This window comes from Cucumis melo, chromosome 8, assembly GCF_025177605.1.
Source record: "Cucumis melo cultivar AY chromosome 8, USDA_Cmelo_AY_1.0, whole genome shotgun sequence".
Classification (NCBI taxonomy): domain Eukaryota; kingdom Viridiplantae; phylum Streptophyta; class Magnoliopsida; order Cucurbitales; family Cucurbitaceae; genus Cucumis; species Cucumis melo.
Window position 1 is genome coordinate 25,852,482 of NC_066864.1, and position 9,719 is coordinate 25,862,200.

The following is a 9,719-nucleotide window of genomic DNA, read 5'->3' on the forward strand; positions in this document are numbered from 1 at the left end:
CACTGCTTTCACACTCTTCTTGGTCTTTGTCTAACCCATTTTTATTCTTTGTCGGAGGAATAATGAGATTGATAAAAAAAATCCTTTACCCAGATATTTTGATGTCGAAGATTACATCAGATTTTTCCAAGTTTTCTATATCAAAACTAGATTGAATTCGTGAAATTCATCACTAGTAATATCAGTGAACGCCATATTGAAACCTATCAACAATTATATAGTCAATTATTATTCCTAGAAGTGTGTTCAATTTTTGAAACTTATACCTTTTAACTTTCTCTATTTCATTCCTTCCTCGTCTACTAGTGTGTATTGGTGTGAGTTTTCACCATCATAGTTTTGTTTTTGATATCATTCCAAAAGGTCCCATAACATTGGAGATAGTTGTCTACTTATATACCCAAAATTATTCCTTTATCTAACCGATGTGGTACTTTAGCCAGATTCATGATATTAAACTTTAATTCAACACTTTGAATATATAGTATATATAAAAGTCTTAACGTGAAGAAATTTTCTCTCCCTTATACCCTTAAGTTTAGTTTATGTACCAAATTACTTGTTGGTTTTATAGTAAATTCATGTTTAATTTTGTTTTTTTAATATAATTAATTATGAAACTTACTTTCTCTATTTTTTGAATTAATTATATTTAAATTTAGTGAAATTAAAGTAACAAGTATGAGAATGTGAAAAGTTGGAAGGTAAATGATTTTTCCTTTACATACATTTTAGAAATTAATTAAAAATTAAATATGTTATAAAACTATTGACATCCATCTATCTTTCACCTATTCATATTCTCTACTCTTATACTAATTATTTATTTTCCATTTTCAAATCTTTGGTATAAATATCTGGTTCCTTTTCTTTTCTATTCATGTTAACAAGTAACTACAAAAGGTTAAAATGTGCGAAAAAAAAATCATGCTTTTTACACTCTTATAGTTTTCTTTTTCTTAATTTTATTTTGTTTCCTATTTTCTATATAGAAATAGTTTATGTACATTCTTTTACTTATAGATTTTCGTGATGCCTAGGAGTAAGCAATCGACCCAATAAAAAAATGCAGAGAAATTGATGAAAATTCAAAGATGAATAATGTAAAAGTTGACGATTAAAGAGAGTATTGTCAAAAGCTTCATTTTCAATTTTTCAACGAACAACAAAGTGGTGAGGATGCCAAAGAACTAGGTTTTTCTATTTTTTATTATTGTTTTATAATTAAGTATGTTTTTGATGTAAAGACGTAGGATGTGCTTACCAATATAGTATATTATAGATCTTATAATGGAGGGATCGGGATCGAAGAAAAAAATTGTTTCTCTATTTGTATTATTTCAATAATATATTTTCATTTCAACTTGATTATACCTTTCAAAACAATAAATAATTATAATTATTGAAAAATTTGTTAAACAATTATACTTTTTGAAATAGGGTAGAAATACATAATGTATATAGAATAAGCACAAATGTTTAAATAATAATCAAGTCAATGTCGATATTCAAAATTTCAATCCATTTAAACATTCGATAGGTAATTGATACATATAAAAAAAATAAAATAAAAACTACTCATCAATGTAAAGTTTGATTGAATTGATTGTTTCATTATCAAATTCTTTATGTCTGTTAGCTCATTTGAATTATACACACGAATTTAACAAGTCTTGAGTAGGAGGTCTTCCAAAAATGAAATTGAAAAATGTATTTAAAAAATTATGAGTAAATAAATATAATTTTATACTATTTATGTAATTAATTATTCTCTTTTTATTTAGTCAAGTAAAATGAAAAGTTAACATGAATAGCACGTATTATCAACTAATGAGTCTAAACTATACCAAAAAGTGTTATAAACAGATTCAACATTTAGAAAGTGTTTGAAGGGATAAAACCAACCTAACAATCTTAACACTTGGAATCACTTGAGAATCATGGGATGAAAGTAAGTAAAAGTTTATATAGAGTGAGAGGTTGAAAGTGCTTTTTATTTTTCATTTTTCAAAAAAAGCCAAAAAAGTTAACAATAGCATACTTTAGTTTTCAAAACTGAATCCAATGATGTTCCTGTCCAATTATATTATAGCTTTAAGTCTTCAATCGCAAATCTCCCACACATAAATTAAATATAAATGTAAGGTATCCATACTATATGGCCATTTTAGTTTTGATTCTTAGTATTTTTCTAACGTTTATTTTGATTTTTATATTTCTTAACTTTGGCCTGTTTTGATCTCTATACTTTATATGATATTTTAAGTATATTATTTATTATTCTCCTACTAATTATTTATGTCACCAGATGATTTATACCAATTCATTATTCATTTATTCTGTGGATCTCACATCATTCTTAAATGTTACTTTTATGGCACTTATTGAATAAAGTTGGTTTAGAAAAAAAAGTTTCAAATATTCTCTTATATGTTAATTAGATTTTTTTAAATAAAAAGAGAGAAAATATTGTAGCTAAAGAATACAACACACATTCGTGCCGTACAAACGACAAGAAATTATCATTCTCGAAATAAATTGTTTTTCTAGTTCAACTATATATGATTGGAAATTTAAACTTTCAAATCTTTTTAACTTAAACAACACATACTTTAATCAAACATATAAAAAAGTTTAATAGTGGAATTAAGAAAAGAAAAAGGAGTTTAATTAAAGAAAGAATAATGAATAAATATCCCCCATAATATGTGTTGTCATGTGAAATGATTTAGTTTGATATATTTGTAAAGTGGTAATGAGGGCCTAAGGGGTCAACATTAAGCTAACTTTGCAATTCAATGCAACCCTTTATGAGTTGTACTCGTATATATATAAAAACCTTACCAAATAATCTTTTTGTTAAATATATTCAATTCCTCTTTGTATATATTGAATATATATTGTTATCTATATCATACAAATTTCAATTTGGTTCAACTTTTATATTTCTCTATTAAAACCTAATTTCAAAATGGTATGAAGTCAAAGATATTAATATTTTTGGTGCTCTATTTGATATATATAATACGTCTATCCAAAGGTCTGTAAGTTGAATTTTCAATTCCTATTGCATACTAACAAGTATGCCATTGAAAAATTACAAACGTTGTAATTTCAAAACTAGGGCTTTATTTAACTAAAATTTTAAAAATAAACATTAAAGTATCATTTTTGTTCTATTCTATTTTTATAAATTTAATCTCGAAGAATTTTAAAAGTATTCGAGATGTCATTTTTGTTCAAACTAAAATTTAACAAAACCTCGAAATAATGGTACTTCAATTATAAAAATAAAAATAAAAATAAAAATAAAAATAAAAAATTTAAACAGGAATAAATAAAATAAAATATTTAGCCTTCATGCTCCAGATGTTTTTATTAATTATTAATTAATCTTAAAACAATGCATAGTTGGATTAACATATTAGAGGTTAAAGATTAAATTAAATCCTTTCCCCTATAAATTGTCGGAAAAAGAAAACTAGTTTTTGTTTGTTAATTAAAAACATAATTGGGTTAAGTGGATTAAATAAAAATAAATTATAGAAAAACCAAAATTAACTTCTAAAAATATCGAAGATGTATTCAGCCAAAACAATAATTTCCAATTGAGAATTGAAGACGAAAGGAAAATGGGTTAGACAATAACATTACTATCTCCCAACAAATAATAATAATAATAAAAATTAATTTTAAATATAACAAAATAAATTAAATTATAAAAAATATGGAATTTTTTTTAAAATATACAGCAAAATATTTACAATAATTTTGAAAACGAAAAAGGTGTCGGTGAATATATTTGAAGATTATTTTGGTATGGTTTTTGAAGATTATTTTAGTAGGCTGTTTATTTTTTCAAAATAGGAGGAAAAGAAGGAAGAATATGGAAAGAAATTTGACAAAAAAAGAAAAAAAAAGAAAAAGGAAATACTGTGGTTTAAAATAATTTATCTGATAATAAATTTAATTAAAAAGGAAAAGTTATTAAGAGAAGGGATGTTAAGTGTCAAAGAATGAGAATAGCGCGGGCTATATTCCTTTTTTATTTTTTAATAAATAATAATTGAACGAATATTTATTAAAAAAAGAAAATGGAAAACGAAAGAAAGGGAAGTTAGTTAGAAACGGAGCGGAAGAAATGAGAAAAGAGAGAAACAACAAAACTCTCCAAGTTCTCTCCTAATTAATTCCATTCTTTTTCGTGGCGGAATTCCTTGCATTTCCCGGTGGTCCTTCTGGCGGCGGCGGTGGTGGCGGTATCGGTAGCGGTAGCGGTAGCGGCGACTTTCGTGGTGGCTTTGAGAGTCGTTTTGTGATTGTTCTGCAACTACGTCGACGATCACAATTCGAAACAACAACAAGAAGAAAGAAGACAAAAACAGCTTCAACAATTACAACAACACACACACAGTTTCAATTTCAATCATGGCGTATAGGAGGAGACAAGCAATCACCAGAGCTTCTACTTTCAAAGAAGAGATCCATTATCCTTCTGACGAATTTGATCACAATTCCATCTCTTCTTCCTCCTCTTCCTCTTCTTCTCTTGCTGCCCAAGCGATCCGAGCTTCTGCTACTCATCATGATTCTTCTCATTCCTCTGCCTTTGCCGGTGCTTCCTCCAACTTTTCCCCTGGCCATATGCGATCCAAGGTAATTTTATCTCTTTTCTTTTTCCTTTTTTCGCTCTTCAACTTTGAATGGATCATCCCTGTTTGATTGACTTGGATCGTGATAAGAAATAAGGAATATCCGTCAAATCTCAGATTTGATTGTGTTTATTGCTATGTCCCATCGTTCAGATCAATATGATTTGAATTTTCCCTATGAACTGATCGAGTTACATTTTGATCTTAGAGTTTAGTTTTGCCATGATCTCCTCGGTTTTGGCAATTGTTGTGAATTCTATACGTCAAATTTGATTTTATAGAGAATTTCGGACGGCTTTTTCTTTTTTATTTATTCATCTTAATCTATCGAAAGAATGATTGTGTCTGTTGATGATTCATTTTGGTGTTTGAATTCTTCAGCAAGCTCTGTTGTTTTGGTTGGTCATTCAAATATGCTTTTAGTATGCTCCCATGGAACCTGTATCTGATCCTATACCCCTATTTTCTAGAGTTTTGCTGGTGAGAATGTATTCAAAAGTGAGTCAAAATCCGGGTTTTGGGGTGTTCTGGCTCGGAAAGCTAAGGCCATTCTTGAAGAAGATGATATAGCCATAGAAGAGGAACCAAGTAGGTTCCAGCCCATTAATACCTCAAACCGTAGCCAGGTGAGAGAATTTTGCCTATCTGGTGTTGTTACTTTTTCGAGTTATATTGCAGGGGTGGAGAATTGAATCATTGTGAACCTTATCAATGACCATCGACATCCTATCCACCTTGCTATGCCTGGAACTGGGTATCGGGGGTCAATATATTATATAGATATAGGCACACTTTATTGTGATTATGATTTATGTTAATATAGGCACAATATATTCTTCTGATTTTCTTATGAAATGGTTGTAGGAGCCATGTCAGTCAACAAATTGCGACTCAAAGAAAACGGACAATCCGGCAATACGGAAGGGTTTGGATGCAATCTCAACTTCGCTTAATCAACTTGGGGACACATTTGAAAAGGCATACGGGGTAAGAACAGATCAGTGGCTTCACTTCTCATAGCTTAATATGAAAAGCTTACTAAATCTAAAAGCTTTAACAGCATCATTTAGAGCAAATAGTTTTGATCTTACCATTTTCCAACAGTCTTTCATGAGCCTGATTTAGAAGTCAAAGACTCCATTGAAGGGAATCTTTGACTTGGCTTCCTAGTGAACAAATGGTTTTGATCTTACCATTTTCAACACCTCGTTTCGTTTTCAGGAAGGTCGCACAATTGTGGAAAATAAGACTGCAGACATAATTCAAGAAACTCGCAAACTGCAGATTAGGAAAAAGGGCAATAATACTGAAGGGTTATACCCTGCTGTGAATAATCAATGGCAGCAACCGAATATACAATCTCCAGAACCAAATATGCAAACACATCATGAAACTCAACTGAAGGCATCTCGAGACGTAAGGTGCCAACTTTGTAATCATGTACCGTAATGCTACTATTGAATTTTTCGCCTCCCTTCTCTCACAAATTAAAGTCTATGATTATTGCATTTTGACATTTTAGGACGATAATTAAATATATAGCAATATTTTTTAAGAATTGCAATTTACATAATCAATCATCGAAAGATTTGTTGATAGACACTCCTGCCATGGTTGCTCTATCCCTAAAGAGGCTCCAAAAGCACAATCTATGATTTTCAAACTCTCTTGGCATAATTGCTATTTTTGCAACTGCCTATGAAGTCCAATTGGTTAGAATTGAATCATTATCTTAGCTAAGATCACATCGACAAAGTGGTCTGGCCTACATGTCTATTCTTCACAGCTTAATACGAAGTTTTCTAACTAGGCAATAAGGAATTCAAAAGGTCAATGCATCAATGTCTGTCCCAGTTTAAACTGTTTCCTAAGCTTGAGTTTTTCAATGTGAAATGTCGTCAATTGAATTTTGGTGGTTAATTTTTTACTCATACATGCTCGAATTTTTGTTGGAAGAAAAAAGAGCTTACTTTTGGTGGTAACAAAGAGTAACAATTACCTGTGTGTGTACTGCAGGTTGCGATGGCAACAGCTGCCAAGGCCAAACTGTTACTTCGGGAGCTGAAAACCATTAAAGCAGATCTGGCTTTTGCTAAAGAAAGATGTGCACAACTAGAGGAAGAAAACAAAATTCTCAGGGAAAATCGGGAGAAGGGAGATAATCGTGCAGATGATGACTTGGTATATACATTTTTACTTTCCTCTTTCAGGTCCTCCCAGGATCTTTAACTCTAAAACATCAGTTTAGAGACATGGATAGTAACCGTGCTAACGTTCCTTTGGATCACTAAAGATTTTCCCAATGGTCTAGATAAAGTCCAAATTTGTAATTGAACCGAGATTTTAACTGTTTCGAAACATTTTCTTGTTTTGTAAATTCAGATTCGGCTTCAATTAGAGACTCTTTTGGCTGAGAAAGCACGTTTGGCGCATGAGAATTCAATATATGCCAGGGAGAACCGTTTCTTAAGGGAAATTGTGGAGTACCATCAACTGACAATGCAAGATGTGGTCTATTTAGATGAAGGAATGGAAGAAGTTACAGAAGTTTATCCCATATCCACCTCTCCAGAGATCACCAAAACGCTTTCTAATTCTGTTTCCCCACGCTCCCCAACCTCACCTTCTTCACCCATGGAAGTTCTTCCTGCTGTTCCTCCTCCTCCTATTCAATCTAAACAAGATAAGGATCATCATGACAAAGACAGTGATGAACACCCAACTTCCAGTACTACATTTTCTGAGGAAGAAGAAGAAGAAGAAGAAGAAGGTACTAAAACAAAACCCTTGCCTTCTACTACTTCTTCTTCCTAAGGAATTTGATTTTTCTGTTCTTTAAGTTAAAAAAAAAAAATGTGGAAAAGAGGGGGGATTTGTTATTTTTCTTTGCATGATTTATATTCTTTGTTCTTGATGAGTGAGGGAGTGAAATTATAGAAGAAATGCGTGGGAGGGGAGGGCAAAGAAGGCAGAGTTGGTGGTTGGTTTGATTCTTTTTTTTCTTTTATTTTCTTTTTTTCATTCATTGACCATTTTTTTTGTACTAAAATTAACAAAGTGAGAATTGTAGAGTATGGCTATGCCCAGGTGAAAAATGTTGCAAAATAATAAAATATCGATTCATTTTGTTTTGTTGTATCCCGCAACGATTCGATTGAGATGCTTTTAAATATTCACCGTCTTTGCTTTGAGTGTGTATGTGTATGGCTCTTCTTAAGAAAACTTTATATCATTTTTGTTGTGTCACATTCATAAGTTTTCAAGAATAGGAGATATGTTTATCATATTGAGTTGTGTAACAAATTCCAGCAGTAATATGCGATACAAGTACATGTTGGTTGAACTTTTTTCTAAGTTATTGTGATGTAGTGGAATTGAAACTTTTACTTTAAATTTGATAGTACAAATACATATCAATTGAGTTATTTGTTCATTTTAACTAATCTTTTATTATTATTATTGTTTGTTTGTTTTTTTTTTTTTTTTTAAAAAAGTCAAAAATATTTTTGTTTGTTTTATTTTATGGGTAATCTAATTGTAATATTGAGAGAGTCAACAAGGGGACTTTTTTTTTTCTTTTTTTGTTAATTTGGAAACAATTTCACACATAATGATATGTAAGTAAGAGTATTTGAAAAAAATAAAAAGATGTCTTGTTTGTTTATTTAAGAGAATATCGTTAATTAATCCAATTTTAAATTTAATTATTAGTTCTTATAGTTTATTTCAATCTAGTTAAATCTTAATTCAATAAATTGATCTAATTCTAGTGGAAAGATTAAGGTTAATATCAATTTGAGCAATCCAAGTTGCATGGCCTAAGAAAAAAAAAGTTTTAACTCAAAGATTTAAATGGCTTACTTGGTAGGCAGCTAAAAAAAAACACAAAACTGATTTTATGTTATTAGATATATATTTGGGAGAAAATTTAAAAATGGATTTTAATTTAAATTGTTCGATTTTTTTTATAATATATTAATTAAACCCCATAATTTTTTTTTTATAATATATTCATTAGCCATGAATTTGTTGTAGCTACTGACTAATGTTAGATATAAGTTATTATTAATTGAATTATGAACTATGTTTTGTTTGTGTACCATATAATACATGATGTAATACATATATTTGATTCATGAATCAAATTAATGATGTATTGAATTAAAATTAAGGAAAATCAATTAGCATCCCTAAACTTTGTGGGGTTGGATTAATTAAAATTTTCATTAATTTCATCACTTTTAAACCAACAATAAAAATCACTTGATCCTAAATACTATTAGTTAGGTAAATTTTCATAAATATAACAAACTATTAAAATGTTTATGTCCGTGTAATAAAGTTTAAGTCATTATTTAACTATTCCAAGTTTGCCCTTCCGTCTTTTTTTCTCATTCACTGCGATTTTTTTCTATCATCCTTCGCTGCGATTTCTTTCCATCGTCTTCTTTTCCTCTTTTTTTTTACGTCATTTAGATTTGGGTAACGAAATCTGATTTCTTTCTATCGTCTTCCTTTTTTTCTCTCTTTTTTTCAGTGTGATTTTTTTCCATCGTCTTTCTTTTTTTCCTCTTATTTTTTTACGTCGTATAGATTAGGATAACAAAATCTAAAAGATTGTGTATAAAGAATATTGAAAAAAAATGGTTTAGATTGAAGTAGTCAAATCTAAACATTCGTGTACCAAAATAATGAAAAACAATCGTTTAGCCAAATCTAAACAATCGTGTACCAAAGAATCTTGAAAAATTAAACGACCATGTAAACAAATTTAAATAATCGTGTACAAAAATTTCGTTTAGTCAAAATCTAAACGATCGTATACCAAATTTTGAAAAAAAAAAATCGTTTAGATTTGGCCAAATCTAAATGATCATGTAGTCAAATCTAAATGATCATGTAGTCAAATCTAAATGGTACATATTATGCGTGTTGTTGACGGCGTGGTTGACAAGACATTTATTGTATTTTCCATTGTGGGCCTGTGGGCTTTTTTCGTTTTCGGAATTGTTCTATATGGTGTAAATATTTTGCTGCTTTATTAAATTTTTTAAAAGACCTCCATTA

The 9,719-nt window shown here is 29.7% G+C and overlaps 1 protein-coding gene across 2 annotated transcripts; it reads left to right on the forward strand.

The window, feature by feature from the left end:
• Positions 1 to 4,107: 4,107 nt before the first annotated feature.
• Positions 4,108 to 7,790, forward strand: LOC103501490 (uncharacterized). Of its 2 annotated transcripts, XM_008465077.3 has the most exons (6): positions 4,109 to 4,656; positions 5,123 to 5,278; positions 5,517 to 5,639; positions 5,874 to 6,068; positions 6,669 to 6,833; positions 7,035 to 7,790. In XM_008465077.3, exons 1-6 carry the CDS (start codon positions 4,429 to 4,431, stop codon positions 7,464 to 7,466), a joined length of 1,299 nt encoding a protein of 432 aa, XP_008463299.1. In that variant the 5' UTR covers positions 4,109 to 4,428; the 3' UTR covers positions 7,467 to 7,790. The 2 variants fall into 2 exon arrangements, with proteins under 2 accessions (XP_008463300.1, XP_008463299.1); XM_008465078.3 differs by lacking the exon at positions 5,123 to 5,278 and having other exon boundaries at positions 4,108 to 4,656.
• The last annotated feature ends 1,929 nt before the right edge of the window (positions 7,791 to 9,719 follow it).

What these genes read in the sequence shown, in the direction of transcription:
- LOC103501490 (XM_008465077.3), top strand. Translation starts at nt 4,429, where the DNA reads ATGGCGTATAGGAGGAGACAAGCAATCACCAGAGCTTCTACTTTCAAA. An exon ending in CTGGCCATATGCGATCCAAG is followed by an intron (nt 4,657 to 5,122) that starts GTAATTTTATCT and finishes CCTATTTTCTAG; the next exon opens with AGTTTTGCTGGTGAGAATGT. An exon ending in AACTGAAGGCATCTCGAGAC is followed by an intron (nt 6,069 to 6,668) that starts GTAAGGTGCCAA and finishes TGTGTACTGCAG; the next exon opens with GTTGCGATGGCAACAGCTGC.